The 25,208-nt window shown below is 48.2% G+C and overlaps 3 protein-coding genes across 3 annotated transcripts; 2 read left to right on the forward strand and 1 right to left on the reverse strand.

Annotated features, from left to right (window-relative positions):
* Positions 1–769: 769 nt before the first annotated feature.
* LAESUDRAFT_757715 (uncharacterized protein) lies at positions 770–7,865 on the forward strand (the record flags this gene model as incomplete). The annotated part of the gene is made up of 19 exons (XM_040912345.1): positions 770–936; positions 992–1,053; positions 1,112–1,239; positions 1,310–1,504; positions 1,554–1,764; positions 1,815–2,032; positions 2,081–2,146; positions 2,199–2,314; positions 2,373–2,403; positions 2,605–2,836; positions 2,871–2,886; positions 2,944–3,025; positions 3,076–3,150; positions 3,202–3,290; positions 3,340–3,352; positions 3,417–3,474; positions 5,350–5,983; positions 6,057–6,216; positions 7,317–7,865. The coding sequence occupies 19 exons, from the start codon at positions 770–772 to the stop codon at positions 7,863–7,865; spliced, it is 3,102 nt and encodes a 1,033-aa protein (XP_040766222.1).
* Positions 7,866–17,473: 9,608 nt separating this feature from the next.
* Positions 17,474–18,674, forward strand: LAESUDRAFT_712978 (uncharacterized protein; the record flags this gene model as incomplete). The annotated part of the gene is made up of 9 exons (XM_040906932.1): positions 17,474–17,563; positions 17,620–17,679; positions 17,709–17,838; positions 17,897–17,936; positions 18,000–18,016; positions 18,157–18,215; positions 18,376–18,429; positions 18,487–18,626; positions 18,662–18,674. 9 exons carry the CDS (start codon positions 17,474–17,476, stop codon positions 18,672–18,674), a joined length of 603 nt encoding a protein of 200 aa, XP_040766223.1.
* Positions 18,675–23,675: 5,001 nt separating this feature from the next.
* Positions 23,676–24,791, reverse strand: LAESUDRAFT_757718 (uncharacterized protein; the record flags this gene model as incomplete). Its single annotated transcript, XM_040912346.1, has 2 exons — positions 23,676–24,002; positions 24,246–24,791. 2 exons carry the CDS (start codon positions 24,789–24,791, stop codon positions 23,676–23,678), a joined length of 873 nt encoding a protein of 290 aa, XP_040766224.1.
* Between the last annotated feature and the right edge of the window lie 417 nt (positions 24,792–25,208).

Genomic DNA, 25,208 nt, shown 5'->3' on the forward strand with positions numbered 1-25,208 from the left:
TTTGCGTGAACTGCCTCTTGGGTCGCTGGGCTTAGACTTGCGGGTGCCGATCTTCACACTCATGCACTCGTGTGCGCTGAATTCGCCTTACAGGTGCGGATCTTTATCATAATGTTGCCTTTCACTTTGGATAATATCCATTTGCAGCTTCTTTCCGTGCATTCATAGCCATAGGATTCGACAATCTTGAAATTACGCTGCGTGATGGCGGTGACTCACCGACACCTTATCTGAACGACCGAGTAAGACGGCTTACCTTCCTTTATAACTTGGTATCTCCTCTCTGAGGTTGACTTTGATTCACGGTGCATACTGCAGGCTCTCCTGCTCTTGCCCATACAGCCGCCAAATACAAATATGATGAAAGCGGAGACAACGGTACAGAGATGCAACCCAGAGAACTACTCGTTTAATACCCAACTGCGATAAACTTGTGACGAAAGCTCTCGACAGAGCGAAGCTAGCCCGAGTGCATAGCTTGTCTCGCCTGCCAATATCATAAGCATGATTCACTTTTGTATCTATTATTGCCACGGAAGACCAAGCAGGCTAACTGTAAATATGTGATGCAGCATGCTCGATCTTTGTGGCCAAGAGCCGGGAACGTTAGCTGGATTAACGACTTCCCACATGAAACTAGTGATCAGCGCGTGCAGAAGGAGACTCTGTCCTATCACGTAGAACTGCCACGACATAGGTAAGCCAGCCAATCATTGTACACTGCTCATAACAGGATCGCGAGCGCAAGTGCGCGCCCCTACGACTTAAAATGGATGAGGTGGTAGCCAAAGGCGTCGGACATCTCACGAAGGTAAGCCTGTCCATCGATCGACCGCATCACCACATTATGATGCCGTTCGCCAGAGTCATTGGCTTTGGGGAAAAACAGAAAGAATGGGAGCTTGAAGTCCTTCCGACTGCCCCGCCGGAGGAAAGGTTAGTTACAGCCTCATCTTGAGCGAAGTGAAACTCACAGCTTCTACCCGAATAGGGTGCAGCTCGTCAGTCGGATTGAGTCCATACTACTAGAATGCTTGCAGCAGCCTCATACTGGTATGTCTGACTCTGGCTGAAATGCTTCATGGTATCCATTATGTATCTTTCAGCCCAGGATTCAACGTTTCAAGCATATTCTTCAATCACAACCAGTTACAAGCCAACTGGCTAGTTCGAGGCACTGTTTGTCAGCGCCTCGAAGCCCCGGTCACAAGCGAAGAAAGCATTCGAGAGATGCGAGCAGTATGAAACGTCTCTTGTAACTCTACTGATTATAGCATGAAACATATTGGATGAACGGTCGATATAATAGGAACAATCCGGCTTATTGTTGGAAGCATATGCCTATTACATCACCGTTGAGCGGCGCAGACAGAAACCTGATCAGTTCATGTTGAAAACCTTGTACGAACGAGCTATCGCAGAGGCAGATAAGCGTCGCTGGGAGGGTGATTCAGTGGCGGAGGACGCTCTTAGATCATTCTGGATCGGTCTCGTTGACTTTCTGGTCAGTAGGCTCCTTTGCTCGAATGTTCACATGTTTACCCATCTATCAGAAACAACAAGGTGTCGATGATGATCTGCAACTGGCCGCGTTAGAACGAGCTGTACGCAGCGTACCAGCGGCCGGAGGAGTATGGGCTCGCTATATGCGCTTCTTATTCAGTATCCATTGGTATGCCACGTGGAATCGCTCTTATGAGATTCCCATTTTGCAGGAGTGCATTACAGATCCGTCAGAAGATGATGTAGGGGCTGAAATCCGAGGTAAGTGTCTGATTATTGTGCCATTCTCATACTCATTGCAAGAATAGCAGTTGCATATGAAAAGATGAAGACCATTACACCATTCCAGTCAGACGTGGAGCAGCTGGTCCCCATCGTCCTTGCTCGTGCACTTTACGAGAAGCGGCAATTCGAAGCAGGGGAAACAGGTGAATTGTGCACATGCGATAGCGAGCTGACTCTTACCACTGATCAAGGACAGCAAGGTTTTAATACCTTGAGTGAAGTCGTCATGGACGGTGTCACGCGAGTGCGGAAAGGTATGCTTACGTTCACGTTACGCACATAAGAGCCATAGTTGACTTTGGCGGCGTCACCGTCTGGGGACCTAAGACTTCGGATAGAGAAGTTCTTCTCGTCGGTCGTATGTATTCCACCATGTCCAAGTGTACATATTCTGAAATATTCCTTACCAGTGTCTCAAGCTGTCCGACCTCGCTGAGCATGCTCTGATACTATGGGAAGATACTGATACTACAAAGAACTACAAGATGATGTATCTTGCCTTGACGTCCTACACGGAGGTGCTCGTGTACGCTTTCCGTCTGTTTTGTGAAATTGCTGCGCTCATCGACACATGATGCCCGCAGCAAACAAAACGTCTATGAGGATGCAAGGGAGGTTTTCCATGACATTTGCATGAAAAGCCTCGACTGGCCTGAGGCGAGATATCAAATTTGAGCGATTGTACGGCACAGTCGATGAGATTGATCTTTGTCTCGACAAAATCCAGCATGCGCAAGCCCAGATCAACGCTCGGCGTGCGAAGATGTGTTTACTTCTATGTGGAAATGTGAGCGTGGACTGATTGATTTGCAATAGGAGACAGAGAAAGCGCAACATGCAGCTATGCAGCTTATTGCTGAGCAGCAAGCGAATGCGACATCGGTCTCCGAGATACCACCACCTGCATCAAGTCAGAAAGAAGGCGAAGTGGTCCCAATGGCTGTCGATTCCACTAAGCCATCTAGCACAGGCGCAAAGCGGAAGGCGGAAGATGAAGTTGCACCTGAGGAGCACAAGAAGCAAAAGATCGATGAGTTAATCCCAGCCAGTACATGTTAGGTTGTGTCTGACGAGTGCTATAGAGGCCACGTTGAAGCGGTGAGCATATTTGCTGTCAATTAATGCTGATCGACTCATGGAGGCCATCATTTGTAGAGATCGCGAGAACTGCACAGATTTCGTGGCCGATCTTCCGTCAGACGCACGGGAAGACGAGCGAGCATCCTTGTTCAAAGATGTACGTAGCTCTAACTGGCACAGAGGCTAATGGCTCACTAGCTGCTTAAGTGCGGCCCTATCCGAGAAATCAAAGTAACACGCTTGCCGAACGCTCTCGTAGCGACTGTCGAGTTTATGGAGCGGGTACGTTTATTAATTTGTATGGCAGGGAGTTGTATGAACGAGACGCTTCAGCAGGAAAGTGTGCCAGCGGCATTGACTAGGGACAAGAAGCGCATACACGGAAAAGAGATCGCAGTTCATCTCACGTGGAAATCGACATTGTATGTCACAAACTTCCCCTCAGAAGGCTGATGATGCATATATTCGCAGTCTCTTTTCTAAGGTAGGCCTGTCGCGTATGCATGAAGTGAAGACAGCGCTGACATAGTCTTGGATCGATTGACGAGCGTCTCAAAGTCGCGCAGGAGTGGATCACACAATGGGAGAGGAAAAACGGTTCAGGACGTTCGCGTCCTTGTTCTACGAAGAGGCTGGCAGACAGTGTGTCATCCGAGGTCCAATCGACGCGTTTCGGAGATTGAAATCGCTTATGTAACTCCCAAATTGCTTACCCCACTGCGATGGTGGTAAATTGAAAAGACTAGGCGATTTGGCTGAAGGTGCGGCATGGAACACCAGAAGCACGGCCCTTTCTCTGAAGATTCTGAACCCCGATGTATGGCGGAACACAGATTTTGAGATGAATTCACGACAAAATTATTCTCATCGCAAGAGGCTGGGGTGTCATGGTTTTCGTCTCGAAGTTTCGCGATCGACGGCTACAAGCGACGGTTGAACGTATCCGTTCTGTTTGTGACGATAAGTAAGTTCCCCCAGGTCTTCATGCAAAGGCCGAGAACAGAGTTGCCGCTGACGTGACCCACGACGTCCGCGAGGCGCATGCACTCTAGGCTGTTACTGCCTTATCTGGACATCTGCGTGCAAATTACTCACATGGCGAAAGCCGGTGATCCTTGTACTTTCGAGATCTCACCGCATTGTTATCCTCATCGCATTGTTATCAGATATGTTATCAATCCATCGGAAGATTCCTTCTGTACGGATACAAACAACAGAATCCCGATCCGATTTAGCTGGTCAAGCTTTACATGTCAAATACAGTAGCTCCTAGTTGGCTGGGTGTTTGCATGTTACTATGCTTAGGGTCAACCAACGACTTTGACTCGACACCCAATTTTATGCCGCGATAATTTTTGATGGAGCTAAATCGGGTTGCAGAAGACTTGCAGCCTTCATTTCGGGTTATACCTCCGGTCGCAATTGCCAGTCCTCCGTCTCCGCTCGATCCTGCACCAAGGCAATGGATAGACTCGGGGAAAGTTACAGTCTAGAGGCTCCTTCGGCGGCGTTCACATCTGGGAAGCTATCTGCTGGAGGTGTCATGCGCGGCAGCGGCACGAGGCATGTGGTATGGTCCCTTCCGAAACCAAAGTCGTGTTTGGGCCTGCATTTGACCAGCAGCATCATAAGGGCGCGGAGCCGCTGCGAGGCTACTCCAGCGATTTTCACGGAACATCAACCAGCAGTGCGGCGTGCCTCCATCTAGCCGTGCATCGTTGTTGACGCAGCCTCTGACGATCGCAGCGTTCACTCAGCACGTTCTTCTAGGTCAGGCAATACTCCGGCAGGGCACGCTGCGTGCTGTGCCCATCTACTCGTGCCCATCAGTACCCATCACCCCAGACCTCAGCTTTACTTCATGTACTGTACCCGGTGTACGACTCGGACCCAATCGCTTGTTGCGTCCGTCGCACGTGTAACAGCGTTGGCGTGCCCTAGTCGCTAGGTGTTCGCATTGGCCGAGTCGGTAAGCTCCGCTATCTGCCATTCTGCATTGACGATATGCATAGCAAACCTCTTGCCTCTGAGTACTTAACGGTGGAGAAATATACGCGAATCTCGGAGGATTCTCTTCATCCACAGGACGATCACTTTCCTTACGGCTGCTTCTCGGGAACACCTCGTCGCAGTACTCCTACCAGAAGTAACGCCAGCACCCCGCGTCGCGGCCATGGGATCTTTAACCTAGGACGGGATGGGCCAACTGTGCTCCCTTCTCTTCATCTACCGTTTCGAGCCTCACGTTCTCCAGGTCCGTTTTTATTCAACACCACTCATACTGTATGAATGCACGCTCAATATCTAGCATCTACTGTAGTTCCTGACCTCTTGTTTTCCTCTAACCAATTTCGTCACCGAGAACCCACGCAAGCACGTGCTGACTGTACTGCAGCAGCGTTCAACCAAGCGGGCTGGCCCATAAATTCATGTTAGTAGTGTACGAGACAGCGTAGACTACTACTCACGCGTCATCCACAGAGGCTGCGCAGCAACAACCGACATCATATGCAACCGATCCTAGATATCCTGCTGCGCAACAGCCGTTTGCCGCATATCCTGCCAGGGGTCAGTCGACCATGCTGCAGGATCCACATGACTCCCGCACCTTACCACCACTTAATATGCCACAAAGGCAGGCTCATGCCGGCGCTATGAACCCTTCAATGATGGCTGGTTCCCACGTCAGACCACCGAACAACGCCTACCCTACCGCCTATAATCTATATACAGAACATCCACAGCAGCCTGCTTCTTATTATCCCCCTCCGGACCCGCGCAACCTCCCTCCTCCCATTCCCGCCATGGGAATAGACCCCGCTACTGGCGGCATACCAAGACGCGCGTCGATGTCCGTTGATCGTACTGCGCCGTCATGGCTGTCAGTACATGGGACATCGCCATATCCACCCATTTACGGCATGGCATCACCGTCGATGTATAACCAAGAATCTTCCGTGTCCGAGCCCACTGTCAAAAAGAAGCAGAAGCGGGCCGATCCGGAGCAGCTGAAGGTTCTGAATGAGACCTACAATCGGACTGCATTCCCATCGACTGAGGAGCGGGTCGACCTTGCGAGACGGCTAAATATGTCTGCTAGGAGCGTGCAAATTTGGTAAGTGATTGCGCTTGGTTTGGCAAAGTCATCGTCGTCTGATATACAACCCTCCCCTGCTCGACGTCGATAGGTTCCAAAATAAGCGGCAGGCCACACGGCAGGCAATGCGGGAGAGCTCACATCAAGCCTTCAACACTGCACCTCCCACGACCAGCGACCCATTCCTTGCTGCTGGCAGCGGACCTTATGGTGCTCATGCATCGGGTACAGCCACTGTCCCTTGCTCGAAGGTTAGGTTCATTGGTCCGAAGAGTCTAGCTCATCTATTGATACCTGTGAAGACGTCAACGAATGATGATCCCACAGGAGATGTGCATCATATCTGTATAAAACAGCATTAGTCCATGTTACCCAAAGCCAGAGATGTCAACGAAAGGTGATCCAACAGGAGCCATGCATCATATCTGTATAAAGGCATTAGTCCATGTTACCCAAAGCCAGTCGCTGAATGAGAAATTCCTAATTATGGCTCATCAACTGCTGCGCATGGTCCTCATCAAGCTCATCGATTGGGGCAGGTTCAATTTCGCCACTTCTCCCACTTGATTAGGTCACCGCCAACGCGTATACGCTGCTTCTCGTCCTCTTCATAGTAGTCGACTTCCAGCGATGTCGCAGGGGGCTGCAGCTTGTGGTTCTCATACCAGATCAGCTTCGTGGGCCTGGATATATAAAGCAGGATCTTTCAGAGGGAAAGTAGTCCCCTCCGCATCTTCGCTAACCTTGCCTTGATGAGGGATGTTGTGCGACCTGTATTTACGTTAAGCCTAATGATGGGCTAGCGAAGATAAGGATTTTGTCGCAATCCGGGATCGGCAGGCCACCTCCTGCATCGGGACTGTCGGCTATGCTAAGCCTGTATGGTAAAAGTATTTCCTCTTTCATTACATTCGTCCTGCCTGTCTTGCCCGATGACTGCACCTGTAGCGTACCATACCATACACGGAAATGCGTAGCTACTAATATATTGCACATCGGACACCGTGGATGCCCCAGAGCTTATACTTGGTGCATCCGCGTACGCACTTCTTCCCTCTCATATAGATACATGTACTTACTCTAAGCACAGTGACGCGATCCTTACCATGTCACTGTAGGTATGAATACAGAGCTTATACTTGGTGCATCCGCTGACGCGATCCTTACCGCGTCACTGTAGCTCTCTGGTCGTGTCCTCTTCCTCAAGCGTACCAGCTGTGCCAACCCTCACAGGTCGTCTACCACCTCACCGTGTTATAGATTGATAGGTTATGAGCCCCGAGCTTAACGCCTGAGGACTCACAAGGTTGCCGCTCACCAGTGTATGAAAATTTTCCGAGACCTCCGACAGACCGTTACCCTCAGCACCAGTTCACTATGCACCAAGACCCGCCGGCTGCTTTTACAGGAAGGCCACGACGTATCTGATCTAGAGGATCTTCCCCCTTACAAATCAGACTCCCTGCTTGCTCACCTATCCTGCATTGACCCATCTGCCTACTCTGCAGAAGTCACCCTGGCTCCCGCAACATCTCCCAGTTCCTCTAACTCTCCAGCCCAACCTTCAGCAGCCCTGCCTTCCCAGACCATGACCCCAGCCATGACGACGTCAGTAGCGAAAGAGTTTGCTGAAGTTCCGAAGCTTGCTGTTGACGGATCGAACTACTGCATATGGCTAGGCCACGTCCAGCGCGCCGCAGGAGCTTGCGATGCAGATGACTTGTTGACACACGCCGCTGACTCGTCAAAGGCTGATGAGGTAAAGCTCAATAAGCAGATGCTTAATGCAATCACAGGAAAATTCACGGACTCACTCTTCCAGAAGTACCTCAATGTCACCGAGTGTCACGGCACTTTACAATCCCTGCCTAAAAGGCAAGGACCTGGCTACAAGGTGTAGCCTGTGTCCAATGACCCATGACCAGTGTTGCATGGTGATATGAAGCAGGAGCGGACTCAAAGGGTCCCTCAGCCTTATGAAGCTTATAGCATGTGCATAATGGCCTGTTAGGCCTCATATAATAGGTGAATGAAACTGGGGAACCCCAGGTTCATCCAAGTCATATATATACATGTAGTCAGGACCCCTGGCACGTGTGCTACTGTGAGACCTCTGGTACCTACATGTGAACATAATGCCAGAACCAGTAATGGTTCTGGTCTCGACCATGACGACTATCTACGAATGGCCATTGCCGGTCCAATGAGATAATCATATAACATGGCACCACTTCTGTGAGCGGCTGTTGTGGCGCCACTATTGAGTGGCCAATGGTGTTGGTCCTATTGGAGGTATCCAATAGGGTTATTGCTATCACCCGTGGTGTGACGTACATAGTCCTTGGTGGTCTAGGCTCCTTATCTGGTCACGTGACCGGGTGTTCGGATCGGGTCCCCGATTGGTCAGTTGGTAGATGCAGGCCCATCCGAGAGGTATGTGGCTGCATCTTGTTGTTTGTGCGAGCATTCGCATTGATAGGCCAATATTAAGGGTTGTGCCCATATCCGGGTATAGGATTGCCTTATATAGGACTTATGTGGTCGAAATGAATATGTCCGGATAAAACCGTGACATCACCCCCCCCTTAGGCTCGTCGTCCCGAGGAGCCATATCTTTTATTGCATAGATTATGTGTAGGCTTGGGTGGCGTTGTGATGGATGTAGCAAATATGGGTTAACAGTTTAGTGGACATGTTTAGGTCCTTGGGCGCCCTCGGCTGCCAATGGGTACCTTTATGCTTCTAATTCTTTATAGGTGATTGATTTATGGTTCGACTCGTTGTCGCCTTATATCTTCTCCCTTTATAGAATTAGGCTTATAGGCAAAACAGTTTAAACGACGTTGTTTAGGTCATTGTGCTTGCAGTTTAATGACTTGCGCTAGGTCGTTGGACAATAAGTTGATTTATGCAAAAAAGTGGCATTTAAGGCCCTGCCGCGGCCTGGCCCCTCAGTACTCTCCGGTACTGGAATATCCTGGTCTTCCCCAGGTGTCGAACTTGGTCGCTGGTTCGGTCGCCCTTTGGGGCCCCCATGCTGCTTCCACTATGCCATGGGGGCGGTGTGGTACCAAGTTCGGATCTTGACCAGTAGATGTCCTTTTTTACGTAATCATTTTGGCCTGTGTGGCGTGCGATAAATCACGTGATGTGCCAATTTGTGTGTCCCAGTAAATGAAAGTGTGACGTCTTCCTCGATCGATCATAATCGAGATCTGATCTTTGTGATTGAGTCGAGATAGACTTTCTTGATCGATCGTGATCTTGAATGACGTCATATATTGGCGATCATAGCCGCCTAGTGGCGCAGTTTAATGACATGCCCAGGTCCCTGGTGGTGCTCAAAGCTGCCAAGTATTAGGTTGCCCTTGGTCAGAGGGTCTTACTTCCTGTAGTGGTGTTGCCTGTTAGGTCTTATGCATGCGTTACATGGCCTTCCTGATGGTGAAAAATTGCCATGTTTGGTAATCTTGTTGCCAAAAAAGGTATCGCCTTTTCCTTTTATGGTCTTGTAGTGAATAGTAAATGTCGTGTTGCCATTTGCGCGTTGCAAAAAATGGTCTTGATGCAATGGGCTCACCAGGCCCTTGCTGGTAGCAGTAGTCTCGTATCTGCTCCATGTGACATTACTTTTGGTGAAAAATTGTTACGCTTTGCTGCGCTTTGCTTAAGGCTTAGCTTCGCTAGCCTTTAGTGTCGGGGATGGGGTGTAGTCGCAGCCGGATCACCCAAAGCTCGGTGCTGTTGCCCTCGGGGTGACTCCTCGCTAGTGTGCTTGCTTTGCTTCGCACACTTGTCGCCAGTGTGTTTCGCTTCGCTTACACACTTGTGTCCTCGAGGGGCTCTATCCCCTATTACCCCACCCTTCGCTGGCCTCGTCCCGAGTGCCAGGCGCGGAGCTCCGAAAAAGATGCAGAGCAAGAAAACAAGATTAGAAGAGCACAGAATGAAGGGTGGGCGGGTGGGAGTGAAATTTTCACTATATCGGGCCAGTGTTGATATGATAAGTGAATACCACTTGACAGAAATCACGTTTATTTGCGCAATCTTTGGTGTGATTCTGAGACTTGTCAGCGGCTGTGGTTCCCCCTGCCTGTATTTGTGCCATTTTGCCCTTCTTGGTTGAAGTCTTCCTTGTTATTCGTTCCACTGTACAAATTGTTGGGTCTTATTTCTGCCTGCAGTTAATAGTCACGTGACTACCGTGCACTTGGATGCCGTCAACAAATTTATTACATGTTGGTGAATGGTGGCCTGTCGGTCGCCGGAAGGATCTTCTCTTGACAGAAAAATTTGTGGTTGACCAAACCAGCTATGTGTGTGCGCTGGGGTCTCATATCCTGATGTAGGAATGCCATGCGCGAGGCTTTGTGTTTCCTCGTAATGGGAACTGCCTTGTATGGTATGCAAGTTGCCTTTATAGGACGTGAGAATTTGCCTTTCTAGGACTTGCATATGTCGGTAAATGTAAGTGTGAATTTATGTATGCTATCCAAATATTAGGTAATATGATAGCCTTTCGCACTAGTGTATTCATGTTGACAAACGCGCATACTGGCCATGGATAGTGAAGTAATGACAACCCAAAAAGTACACTGAGACGCTTCCGAGGTCGGCCCACTCCGGGGCTCACCTATTTGGGCCGCACTCAGTTTTCCAAGGTTTTCAGTGTCGTCCGTGTAGGAACCGGGTGCACCCGACTTCTGTGCTTCCGGTATTGTCCGTGGTCTTCTGTCTTAAGCGCGCGCTTGCTTCTTGTCGTCCCGCGGCTAGTATGCACAGCCAGTGCCGGATAATTTTCCCTCTCCGGGATTCGATCCAGCCACCTGCTGACTTCGACCCCTTTAGGCATCAATCCTCCCGTGCCCCGTGGCATAGGTCTTGACCCCTTAGCCACGGGGTCGGTGTTGTAGTTGGGACTTTAGTAAATATGTTACATTTTCTAAGTAACATGTCTTGTGTTTGTACTACCCCCCCCTTAGACTTCTTGTCCCTGGGTCGCGTAGTTTCCTGGCTGTTCGCCCTCATGGAGGTGCAAAGGAAGCGATCCTGCGCTGTGCCTTTTGAAGGCAGGGAGCGGCTTATGGTGGATAGGGTCGAGGGAATATATGGAGGAAGTGATGATGAAAAAGGCGCGCCCTACGCCGGAATATCTCTGGGCATAAAATGTGACAGTTTTTGATGGACATTGTCAAGGTCCAACAAGCCAGTCCCGCATAGGGTACTCTGGCTGTATGTGCCTGGTCCTCATAGGATCCCAAGGTCACTCCGCGGTCGGCTCGTTGTCGAGGGCAGGTAGGCAGTTTCATTCAAATGTCACGGCACTTTACAATCCCTGCCTAAAAGGCAAGGACCTGGCTACAAGGTGTAGCCTGTGTCCAATGACCCATGACCAGTGTTGCATGGTGATATGAAGCAGGAGCGGACTCAAAGGGTCCCTCAGCCTTATGAAGCTTATAGCATGTGCATAATGGCCTGTTAGGCCTCATATAATAGGTGAATGAAACTGGGGAACCCCAGGTTCATCCAAGTCATATATATACATGTAGTCAGGACCCCTGGCACGTGTGCTACTGTGAGACCTCTGGTACCTACATGTGAACATAATGCCAGAACCAGTAATGGTTCTGGTCTCGACCATGACGACTATCTACGAATGGCCATTGCCGGTCCAATGAGATAATCATATAACATGGCACCACTTCTGTGAGCGGCTGTTGTGGCGCCACTATTGAGTGGCCAATGGTGTTGGTCCTATTGGAGGTATCCAATAGGGTTATTGCTATCACCCGTGGTGTGACGTACATAGTCCTTGGTGGTCTAGGCTCCTTATCTGGTCACGTGACCAGGTGTTCGGATCGGGTCCCCGATTGGTCAGTTGGTAGATGCAGGCCCATCCGAGAGGTATGTGGCTGCATCTTGTTGTTTGTGCGAGCATTCGCATTGATAGGCCAATATTAAGGGTTGTGCCCATATCCGGGTATAGGATTGCCTTATATAGGACTTATGTGGTCGAAATGAATATGTCCGGATAAAACCGTGACACCGAGGTACACAAGGTCATGGAAGGCTTGAGGACCGAGTTTGGCATGTTAACTGCTGCGATGGATGCTGTGATTTAAGGCTCCAACTATTTATACTATTTACACTCCCGAGGTGTAAATAAATAGTATATAGTAAATAGTTGGTATAGAGGCAGTATAAATAGTTTATATATAGTTTATATAGTTTTTTTTGTCTTATCTTTTGGTGAAGTTCTACTCAACTGTGAGCAGCCTCTGTGATTGTTGAGACCTTTGAGAAACTGTGTGCATCAGCGCACACATAACAGTGAGCAGAAAACAAGCATATAAGTTTAACACTTGCACCAGAAATGACAAGAAAATCTCATGTCATACAAGAAATGACAAGAAACTCACATTCATGAGCCTATATAATGATCAACTGTCAGTGGTGGCTTCTGTCTAACACTATGACTTTCAATTGGCTCACTGTTGCACTGTCGAATTGGCAATGTGCACTCAATAGCCTTATGTCATCGTAAAACCATTTATACTATATATATACATCTATTTACTATATACAGCACTGACTATAAATAAATAGAAATAGTAAATGGTTATAACCATTTTAAATAGTATATAGATGAAAATGTTGGAGCCTTACTGTGATTGAGGCAAAGCTCTTCTCGCTCAAGTGTACCGATGAGCGGAAGCTGCGCCAGCACCTTGACTAACTCGCTGAACTGAGGGAGAAGTTAGCGGAGTCAAATATCGTGATTGAGGACTGCACCTATATCAATGCGATTACAATGTCCATTCCCCGCTCATTCTTGCCGACTGTCACTGCGATCATGACTGCCGCTGAGATCTACAACTCTACACTAGCGACAAGCATGACCAAGAAAACAGTTGCACCGGATGAGATCATCCGAGCGCTGCGAGCTGAAGCTGATTCACGTGCAGTGTTGAAATCGGGCGAACAGACAGCCACTGCAGGAGCAGCAGTCCACACATCACGTGGAAGGAAGGGTGGCTGCGGACAGCACAATCAGCATGGCCATGGACAGGGAACATCACGAGGGGGAGCACTGAGGTCGTCAGATGACGACATCACCTGTTTCAAATGTGGTGGTAAGGGGCACTGCAAAAGGGATTGTGCATCAACAAAAGTGCACTATGAACACCTGAAGGTGAAGACCGACGCTGCAGCGAGTGCGAGCGATGGCAAGGCGGTGATCGTGAAGCTGAAGGAAGGTGCGACGGACAGCACCGCATCCTCCACGGCGACAGGCCCGGCTGTGAAGGCCGCATGCATCTCGGAGGCATGGAGCACCTCCGTGATTGGCTCTGTCATGAGTGTCGAAGCACCTGAGATAGACTGCTCTAAGTTAGCGGAGCAGACCGAGATACGCGTGGCAAGCACCTACAAATCGGTAGCCACGGTAATGGAAATGGGTTGCAGAATCAACATCTTCGACTCAGGGGCTTCGCGGCACATGACGCCGCACTTGAATCACCTAACGAACTACCGTACAATTGCGTCGCACCATATACATGCTGTGAATTCGGAGGTATTCTATGCAAAAGGTATGGGTGACCTCAACGTAGAATTCACACATCGAGGCAGCCTGCGATACCTGCATCTCCATGACATCTTGTATGCACCAGCCATGCATGCAACACTTGTGTCACTAGGGGTGTTGGAGGAGGCAGGATACAGCTACATGGGATATCAGGGGGAGTTACACATCATGGACCCGAAGAATGCACTCATCGGATCTATACCCCACGCTGATGGTCTCTATCGCATTTTCCACATGAGCACGTTGCTCACAGCCCCTGTCTCACTCTCGCTCTTTGAGATTCACTGCCGGCTCATGCATGTGAACTACGGCTACATCAAGGTGATGTTGCGTGAAAATCGTGTCGCTGAAATTAGGCTGGATCCTCAACGCACCGAGGAAACTGAATGTCGAGCATGCCTAGTTGCGAAGGCACATCGTGCTTCCATAGATGCTATCCGCCAATCCCCACTCACCCAGAGGTATGGTGAGCATGTACACGTTGATGTATGGGGACCCGCGTCCATAATGACAGTCAACCACTGTCGCTATGCCCTGACAATTGTTGATGACGCAATCTGCTAGCTCGAGATGCCACTATTGCAATCAAAGTCCGAGGCCTTTGGCAAGTACATGAGCTTTGAGGCACGCTTGCAGATGCAGGACGGGACCCATGTCAAGGTTGTGCAATCAGATCGAGGAGGAGAATTCCTATCTAACGACATGTCCACCCACCTCGAGCGTGCAGGAACAGCATGGAAGCTCACCGTACATGACACCCTAGAGCACAACGGCATTGCAGAACGAACACATGGGATGGCCTTCAATGGCATCTGTGCAGCCCTCGCTGGGTCCGACCTCCCCAAGTGATTGTGGGCCGAAACGCTAGCGTAAGTCATGTACGTTTACAATCGGATCACGTGTCGTGCTTTAGGAGGCAAAACACCGTATGAGGCACGATATGGCGATGCACTAGACATGTTGAATCTGCACCCATGGGGGTGCATCATTTTCGTAAAAGCTGATGCCGCGTCGAAGCTGGATGCACGCGGCATGGAGGCTCGATGGCTTGGGTTCAACAGCTCATTGAACGGTCATTGTATCTACTGGCCGATGAAGTGGACAATCACGGTCGAGCATGATGTTGTCTTCAGCAAGGAGGCTCTGCACGTCAAAGGGAAGCATGATATAGATATTGGACCTACCTCAGAACCTGAACTTTCTGATGCTGCTCCGCCTCCCTCACCACCTATCCCGCCCACTCCACTTGAAGTTCCGAGGCCACCAGCAGAGATCTGAGAGCCAAAGAATCCAAGCATAGCACCAGGCAAGAGAACGCGCATGCCGAGCACAAAGATGTGAGAGATCGCGTCAGGACGTGCTGAGGGCGCATTAACCGAGGTAGCCATCGATGATGAATGCTGCGAGGTGATCGCATACTCTGTCCAGGATGCAGCATCTGAGGCGACGGGCTTGGGTCCAAGGAATGTCACTGAGGCAAAACATCACCCAGACTGGCCGCACTGGAATGAGGTGATGCACGAAGAGATATGTCGCCTAGAGGCATAAGGAAGCTGAAAGTATGCAGACCCGCCACCACGCATGTCTGGCAAAAATGTCGTAGGCTTGACTTGGAGCTTTCACACAAAACGTGATGCGCGTGGCCACATCTCAGGTTATCACATGCGCTTGTGCACTCAGGGCTTCTCGCAAGTCGAAGGGATCGACTTTCTCCGCAACAACACCTATGCCACCGTCTGCAAACTTGCTTCTGCTCGTACCATCTTGTCTGTGGCTGCCCGGAACAGTTGGCACATCCACCAGATCGACATCAAAAGTGCATACCTCTACGGAAAACTGCGAGACGATGAGGAGATCTATATGCAGCCACCATCCGAAGTCAAACTCGAAGGTCTCTCCCCAGGCCAAGTCCTTCGACTTCTTGTGTCTATCTATGGCCTTAAACAGTCTGGTCACTGCTGGTATGAGATACTGCGCAAGATCCTAGAGGGCTTTAAACTAGCCTGACTCGAGCATGATCACGCCGTCTTCTATCACCATCACCCCAATGGAGAAATCTCAATCATTTTCATCCACGTTGACGATATGACTCTGGTCTGCTCAGTCTTGGCCAACCTCCTCAAACTCAAGGAGTTGATCAAGTTGAAGCTCAAAATAACCGACAATGGTGAGTTGCACTGGTTACTTGGCATCGAGATCAAGTGGGACTGGACAAGGCATACAATCTCACTATCACAACGCACATACATCGACTCGATTATCGTGCGCTATGGCTTCACCGATGCAAAACCACTCTTCCAGCCAATGGACCCACACGTTCACCTGTCGACTGACCAATGCCCCATCACGATGGAGGAGTATGCCGTGATGTAAGATAAGCCATACTTGGAGGCATTGGGAGTGCTCCAGTATGTGTCTGTGGCTACACGTCCAGATATCACCTTTGCGGTGAGTCAACTGGCGCAGTATGGGCAGAACCCTGGCACTGCACATTGGAATGCTTTAAAATGCATCTACCAGTATCTCAAGGGCACCGCAGACTTCTGGCTGGTCCTTGGTGGATCAGAGGGTGAGGAGATCGTTGGATATTCAGATGCGGATGGGATGAGTACCGAAGGGCACTGCGCTATATCAGGGTACGTCTTCATGCTTAATGGCAGTGCCATCTCGTGGTCTTCTAAATGACAGAATCTTGTCACCCTCTCGACGACTGAGGCTGAATATGTTGCGCTCACTCATGCGAGCAAGGAAGCCATCTGGCTTCACTCATTCATCATCGAGCTCTTCGAACGATCGGAGCATTCCATTCTCTTATGCTCTGACAATCAATCTGCCATTGCATTATCAAAAGATGACCGCTTCCATGCCCGCACCAAACACATCGATATCCGGTTCCACTTCATTCACTATGCTATCGCCGAGGGCAAAATTTCAATCTCATACTGCCCTACTGAAGACATCACTGCTGATGTCCTCACAAAAGCGCTCCCATCGCTCAAGACCAAACACTTCGCCACATCTATGGGACTAGCGAAGGTTTGAGGGGGAGTGTCGCAATTCGGGATCGACAGGCCACCTCCTGCATCGGGACTGTCGGCTATGCTAAGCCCGTATGGTAAAAGTATTTCCTCTTTCATTACATTCGTCCTGCCTGTCTTGCCCGATCACTGCACCTGTAGCGTACCATATCATACACGGAAATGCGTAGCTACTAATATATTGCACATCGGACACCGCGGATGCCCCAGAGCTTATACTTGGTGCATCCGCGTACGCATTTCTTCCCTCTCATACAGATACATGTACTTACTCTAAGCACAGGGACGTGATCCTTACCGTGTCACTGTAGGTACGAATACAGAGCTTATACTTGGTGCATCCACTGACACGATCCTTACTGCGTCACTGTAGCTCTCCGATCATGTCCTCTTCCTCAAGCGTACCAGCTGTGCTGACCCTCACAGGTCGTCTACCACCTCACCGTGTTATAGATTGATAGATTTTTCATGCTAAGTTGTGCGTGCTTAATTGTTTCTGCACAGTGTTCTGTCAGAACCATCATCAATAGTGGGATAGAGTTCGAGAACATGGATTTCAACAATGGGTTCACATCAGAAGTTGTTCACATCCTCAGCACCTTTCAAGCATTCTATGAGGCACTTGGCTGGAAGTTCACACCATGAGTTGATGATGCTGTGGAGAAGTGCTGGTCAGAGTTGTGCAGAACCAAACACGATGATGTAAATTCTATCTCTTTTTCTTGTCTCTGTATACTGAATATTGTCCAGGTTCTGGCATACATCAGCGAGATCGTGATCTACAGCGGAAAGTGATGATATGAAATCGTAGTATTTCTTGTACGCTCATGCTCTAAATTGAACGTGAATTGGTGGGTACTGAGACCATCTACACCGACTGCTGATATGTTCGTTCGTGAATGCCGTATCCTTCCTTTGGATTTCGATGGAGCATCTCACCAGAGTCGAGCATTGGACCTCGTCAAGGAGTTCAAAGTGTGGCGTGGACAGTGGTCACCTAGTTCTCATGCATCCTAGTTGACATATGACAGGTGAGCCACTGCTATCAAGATGCATCACATTGCAACTCTGACGTTCCTCTTCCAGGATTGGTGTGCTGATTTGTGAATGGCTATTTCAGATGACACATGATGTCAATGTCGTTGCTGTGTTCGATTACATTCTTCCTCTAATGGTGCATAAATGTTTACTGTCTTGGAGCTCTGTCGCTCAATCACTTGAACAGCCTGGACTTTTCCGCTTCATGGAAGGTATGCTTATCTCCACCTCGATCTCAATATCGAGTGCCCTATACTGACTTTTACTCAGTGAATGACAATAATGACCTAGCACACCGTGTGCATTTAATGTAAGTGTGGCATAGTTCCCCTGTGGCCTCTGATAAATCCGATGCTGGATGCTCTCTTTGCAGCAATTCAAACGTCGCTGGTAAGCTCACGCGATTTCCTGTAGTGCTTACAGTGACATCCAATCAATCAAAAGTCTTGGAGAGTCCGTTTCAAGGTCCTTCCTCTTGTTCAAGGTTGTTTGATTCATTTTGCCTATCTACATCTACTGATCTATCGCAGTATTCTACTTCTGTCAATTCCCTCTCATCAGTGATGTCAAAGTCATAGAGATGATAGAGGTGAGCTTTTACATCTCTCCATTCACATGATAACTGATTCAACAGTGGTCCTCGGGTGTTTTGTAGATGTTTGGATGATGAGGTTGTTGAAGTACGTGAAATGGTTGCAACGTAGGTGTATCCATTTTTGATTACAATGACTCGATTGATAAACCTTCAGAACATTATCAGGCATTCTGCGCTTGTCACCCCGTTGGAGTGTGCTTCACCTAAGGTGAGCTAGCATGTTTATAATGTTCATTGCATATTGATATCAATGTCACGTTCATAGGATCGCATTGTGCGACTTCTCAAGAACAGCAAGTTACTGGGCAGGCGTTCTCCCACATACACGTCTGCGCTGCCCCAGCAACATATAGCCATTCTCGATGTCTGCACCTTGATGGATAGCTATCCCTATGCAGTTGAGAGGTGGCTGCCCGATTTGCTCACTAACATGCTGGCAGAGCACACATATGATTCCATGGATCGCAATTTCCTTTTAGTCAAAATATATCATTGATCTGGCATCTGAACAGATCCCAATTTCTACAACAGTCAGAAAGTGTGCGAGTGTCACGGATCGCCGCAATGAATAGATATAGACTATAAAAAGCTAACCCCTCAAAGGGTACTTAGCTTAGCCACGTAGGCTTTATGCGACGAGCCCGCTGATGAGCCCACCCCGTAGGTCAGGACTTATGCTTACTTGCTTATATCTTGGAGCGTGGTGGTGAGTGAAGCTAAGGATGTATGGATGATAGTATTGGTTAGGGGGTTACCCTGTAGCTGTTGCGGTGAACGAAGGAGAATAAGACTGAGGTCTGTCTCCCGTCCACCCTGGTCTTATATATATGCAGGGAGTGCTACTGTATAGTACTTACATAAGTACCTTCCACGCTACCTATTGGCTAGCTCTTTCCTCGTACAATGTCCCTGTATTTACTTGATTGGCTGCCTATGTATAGTGCGGCATGATGAAGCTCCATCTGACACTGACTGAGCCCTTCGAGGTAGAGACCTGGGGCCGAGTCATGCTGACTGTGCATTAGTCAGGGTCGGGGTCAGAGCCGATGGCCGTATGGCCGAGTCATGTGATCTTGTAAAGTATTTACATAAGGCCGATGACCGACCTTGTCACGTGACTTGATGAAATGAAATAAATGTGATAAGTATTATCTAAGTTTAAATATGTATGCTCCAAATATGGGTTATTCCTAGAAACTGTTACAGTACCCCCTTCTCAAGGTTCACCGTCCCGATGAACCAAATCCCTTGAAACCTCATGTCGCCTTATTAGAGTCTTTCTTTTGAACCGTGCCTTCTCGCCCAGCAGCTGGTTCCAAGAATTCGCAAATAAGCTGCGCAACTCTGTCTCCTTCCTTGACTTCGAAGGGTTCTGAAGTGTTATTACAAAGTATAATCTTTACTTCCCCTTCATAGTCTGGGTCGATTACCCCTCCTGCTACATCAATGCCTTTTAGTGCGAGGCCACTATGGCTCGCTATGCGTCTGTAGGTTCTGACTGGTGACGTCATTGCAAGCCCTGTACTAATAAGTGTGCGTTTACCTGGCTGGATGACCGTAGTCATTGTAGAATATAAATCCCAGCCGGCTGACTCATCAGAACCTTTCGTCGACCATCTGGCATTTTTAGCTAGTGGTTCGAAAAATAGGAAGGTGTTTGGGTGTTCACTGAGGCAGATTTTATGCCTTCATCGTTTGTGCGTTGCCGTACAAGGTGCGTCCGGGTGTACTTTGTGGAATTCCTCGATCATGTCCTTGACTTTGTCGAGGTTCCCTACTGGTTCCCAAGTGTTATCTTCTTCGCCGTAGTCTAGCCACTTGACGAGATACTGTGTTTTTCCATATTTGACTCGTGAGTTCAGGATTTTCTCGACATCCCATTCTTCATTTCCGTCAATGATGACTGGGGGATTGGGTGGTGGTGTCCTTCCTGGTACCGAGTCTTCATGGAACATAATTAACTTAGATGCGTGAAAAACCGGGTGAATGTTCATGCTTGGTGGTAATTGCAGTTTGAACGAGGTGGTACCTATGAGTTCAAGAATCTTGTATGGCTCATAGTTCTTAGCCGCCAACTTCTTGCTCTTGGTCCTAACCCTGAGGTCAGTACCCTTCAACATTACAAGGTCTCCCTTTTTGAAGGAGATCTTCTGTTTGTTGAGGTCATAGTACCATTTCATTCGTTCAGATGCCATGATTAATGAAGATCTTGCCTGGCCTTTCGCTTCTTCGCGATTCCTGAACATTTCTTCTAGTGACGGGTGTTGTATGTCCCACAGTACATCGTTTGACGTTCGAGGATGTCTTCCATATTCGATGAAGTACGGAGACAAGGTAATCGCTTCAGACACTTGGTTGTTATATGCGAACTCTGCTGTGGGTAGTAGATGTGCCCAATCATTCTGTTGATGATTGCAATAGATTCGCAGATATTGCTCCAGCGTTTGATTCGTGCATTCTGTTTGTCCGTCCGTTTCCAGGTGGTATGCCGTGGACATTGTTGAGTGTATATGCAGCAGTTTACAAAACTAATGGAAGAGTTTTGCTGAGAACTGAGTTCCTCTGTCTGATATGATTTGTTCCAGCATTCCATATTGTTTGAATACTTCATTATAGAAGATCGATGCTACTTGAATAGTCGTGACTGTGTCATCTACTGAATAAAAGTGCGCTCGCTTTGAAAAGCGGTCGACTATCACAAGTATCGCTGTCTTCTTCTCTCCTCGTTCGTCTGGGGATGGGGGTAGTTGTGTAATTAGATCACATGTCATGACCTCCCATGGTCCCCATGGTACTGGATTAGGCTTTAAAAGTCCGTAAGGCTTTTGCCTACTTGTCTTGTTTCTTTGACAAGTTACACATTCTTGTACGTAATGTTTGACTTCTATATTCATTCCCAGCCACCAATAGTTCCTTGTTAGGAGCTCCAACATCTTTGCTCTGCCTGGATGTCTGGCGAGCAATATGTCGTGATGGAGATGTATGAGTTCAGTTCGCAGTTCGGGGAGTTTGGGGACGTCGACCTTTCCTTTTCGAAGTAGTAGTCCGTGTTTGAAGTTTCACTCTTGGAGGTCTTTTCCAAACTCTCGCTTTCCCGATTTGAGTAAGGATCAGTATTCCTTGATCATTTCATCATTTTGTAATGCACGTTTGATCTTATCCACTAGTTTGGCATCATCAAACTCAGAGCCATGAGTGGACGAGATGGCATGGATGGCGAAAAATTTGGGCCGCAGCATAGTTTGCCCTGAATTGTCATTGTTTACCCTCTTTTCATGGTCTGGCCTCCTGGACAGAGGATCCGCACATAACATCATCTTGCCTGAGCAATGATGTAGTATGAAATTGAACCGTGTTAGGTAAAGGGACCAGCGAGCTTGTCGTCTGGTCAGCTGTTGTGCTTGTCTGAAATAGGTGAAATTTAGGTGATCCGACCATATCTCAACAGGTTGTGGGTGTCCCTCAAGGTAGTGCCTGTACTCCTTTAATGTCCGAATGATCGCTAGCATCTCTTTGTCGTATATTTGGTAGTTTTGCTCGTGTTCGTTGAGCGACTTAGAGTAATACGTGACAGGGTGCCATAGCTTGTCTTCCCCGAGTTGTTCGAGAACTGCACCTGTTGCGTAGTCAGACAAGTCAGTTTCAAGCCTGTATGGCCTGACATCATTTAGCATTGCCAATAGAGGTGCGGTGGTAAAGGCTTTCTTGAGGTCATCAAATGCCTTCTGTTGAGCTTCTCTCCATTCGTAAGCTACGTCCTTGCATGTTAGGAGTGTTAAGGGCCTGCAGATTTTGCTAAAGTCCTTTATAAATCTCCTATAGAAATTTGCTAAGCCCATAAAAGCTTGTACTTGTTTCAGCTTTGTGGGCGTCGACCAGTTGAGAATGCCATCAACCTTCTTTGGGTCTATTTGAATAGAGTTCTTCGAGATTATGAGTCCTAGGAATTCCATAGACTCGCCAGCAAAAATGCATTTTTCTGGTTTAACGAACAGATCGTTGTCTCGAAGTCTCTTTAGGACCTCCCTAGTGATGTGTCCATGTTCTTCCTTGTTATCGGTGTAGATAAGGATGTCGTCAATGTACACTGCTACCTTTTCAGTTCATATTAAATTGCCTAAGATGCTGTTCATCATGGCTTGGAAGGTGCTGGGTGCATTGCAAAAACTGAAGTACATGACCATTGATTCGAACAGTCCTCGGTGCATAATAAACGCTGCCTTTTCCTCTTCTCCATCTCGTAGGCAGATATTGTTGTATCTCCATCGAAGATTTAGCTTCGTGAATAGTGAAGCTTTTGATAGTCCATCAATTAAGTCAGCTATCCTTGGGAGCGAGAATTTGTCCTTCTTGGTTATGGCATTAAGGCCTCGGTAATCTTGTACCAGCCTTAACGAGCTGTCCTTTTTCTTAACAAAGAATACAGGTGCCACAAATGATGACTTGGATGATCAAATATATCCTTTAGCTGTCTCTTCGTCTATCCATTTGTCGAGTGAATTTCGTTCTTGCAAGAACATTGGGTATACCTTAGATGGTTTCGGTGGTGTCGATTCAGGATTCAAATTGATCGCATGGTTATAGGACTTACGAACCGGCATCCATTCTGAAGTTTTCTTGGAAAACACATCTCCATACTCGTGGTAGATTTCGGGGACAAATTTAGATCAGTAATCTTTGTCCAAGTGTTCTTTTCCAAGGTCTTCTTCCAAGTACTCCTTTGCCTTGTCTCCTAGTCCAAGGATGTGATGTACCATGGTGCGTATCTCATCGTCTTGCATGGAGACCCATCGAATGAAGTTGTCTATTTCCCTACTCTGATTGTCATCGTTGCTGGGGTTGTCTAATTCGGAGCCTGGGAAGACGACTTCTTTTTCAAGTCACTGCTGTTTGAGTAAATTGACTTCTTCCTCACATACAGCGATCTTGTGTCGTTGCGAATGGTTACATTGGGTAAACGCTACATCTTGTCATTCCCAATCGATTTCGGGATTATGTTGGTTAAGGAAGCTCATTCCTAGTATCATTTTGTCTGCCAAGATTGGTTACTAGTAAGCTTTCTGAGGATCTATGATTCCAAATTGACATGTAAACCTTCACACGGTACTTAATTGTCCCTCCCTTGTTGGGAGTGGCATCTGCGTTGAACACTCTGATCTCCTGGTGTAATGGGAGGAGTTTTAGCCCCCTTCTCCCTTGCAAACCTTTCATCGATGTAGCACGAAAAGGCTCCTGAGTCGAGTAGTGCTGTTGTCCAGATTTTGAGTGTGGGTATCCTTACTGGTAGTTCCATCGAATGTTTGTTTGAATCAGCTGATGCAATATATAAATAGTCTACTGGTACATTCGATCTGACCATGCTATTGTACATGTAATTGTCCTGATCTAGCAGTGTGACACTGAACGCGTCTACACTGCTGCTGAAAAATCTGACATATCGTTGAATTTCACGATTTAAGCATTTTGCTCTTCCTCCTCCTCCGATGCATGAGCCTTGCCTTTTCCCTTGCCACCGATATTTGATCCCTTGCCTTGTGAGGCCCTTTTTGCCTTCATCACATAAAGAGCTTCTTCCAGTGGTCTAATTTCTGGCGATGTGTCATCATCTGGGGCTGGACTCTCTTTCTCGACTTCGCAGACCACTTGCCTTTTCTTGCCTGGCACTGATGGCATCTGAAATTTTTTGCCTTTGTATTTTGGGTCGGGGTTCTTGCAGAACACCCCCTTCTTAAAGGCATGCTTTCTGCAGTAAATGCAGAGCTTCTTTTCAAGCCATCCCACCTGTTCCGAAGAAAGGTCCGTTGCGACCCTTGCCATGGTGTCCATTGCATTGGGATCCTTTGCCAGTTTGGATGTGCTTGCTTGTGCCACTCCTTTTCACTGAGTTTGCTATTGCTTATACTCCGATTCGATACGAAGTGTCATGTCCAGATACTCTGTCCATTTTTCAGAAATTTTGTCTGGCATCATTATGTAGACATTTGACATTACTGATTGAACGTATGAGGGCCTGTGTTCTCTGACCTTGACAATCAGGTCCTCGTCTGAGTATCCAGATTGAGGGGCGTAGGAGCGAAACTTCTCCGCGAAGTCAATCATTGACGAGAATTTCTTCTCGCAATGTTCGTCCAATTTTGCCTGTGCTGTGCGCTTGGGGTCAAGCATCTTGTAACCCATTTCTAGCTTCTTGACGAAGTCTGCCCATGTGCTGGGGTTCTTATCTTTTGACAGAAGAGTGTTGTACTCTTCCATATAATCTGCCACGCCATTCTCCACTAAGGAGTTGGCTTGCATAATTCTTTCCTTGTCGGTGTTGACCTTGTTGTAGTTCAACCATATTTGAACCTTTTTGATCCATTGCTCTAGCGAGAGACTGGATCCTTTACCCGAGAATTTGGGTGGTTCGGCCATTTTGGGGGGCTTGAGTTGAGATGATTGCTGTGCCGGGGTGGTGCCTTGTGGTTGTGCAGCTTGGCCCGACATTAGCCGCTGCTCCAACTGTTGAATGTATGTCGTAGTAACGTTCTGCGCGTCCTTCAGGGTAAGGAGATGTGCATGCAGTGTGCGCATGTTGTGGTTTTTGAGGCCATTGACCTCAACCTTCAGGGCTACGTTGTCCTTGAGTATGTGTCACAGTATTAAGTGGCACCTTTCTTTTTGCACCATTAAAGTCCTCATTTGAGTGGTTATTCGGACGCCAACCTTCATATTTGTCTCACAAAGTGGATACTTGGACAAACAGCACAATGCCACCACATACATCACGGACATGACTGTGTCTACCACATGACCACCAAGCGCCCACGATTCAGCCATCCAGTCACGTGACACTGGCCACTTGCCCTATTCGGAAGTTGTCAGGTGTTGGTCACGTGACACCAGGCCACTTGCCCAGAAAGGAACCCATTGGACCATCAAGCTAGCAAGCACCCAATTCGCCACTCAAGATAGTGGCACCACTTTGCTGCCTAAACCAATAGGCAGATA

This window comes from Laetiporus sulphureus, assembly GCF_001632365.1.
Source record: "Laetiporus sulphureus 93-53 unplaced genomic scaffold LAESUscaffold_11, whole genome shotgun sequence".
NCBI lineage: Eukaryota > Fungi > Basidiomycota > Agaricomycetes > Polyporales > Laetiporaceae > Laetiporus > Laetiporus sulphureus.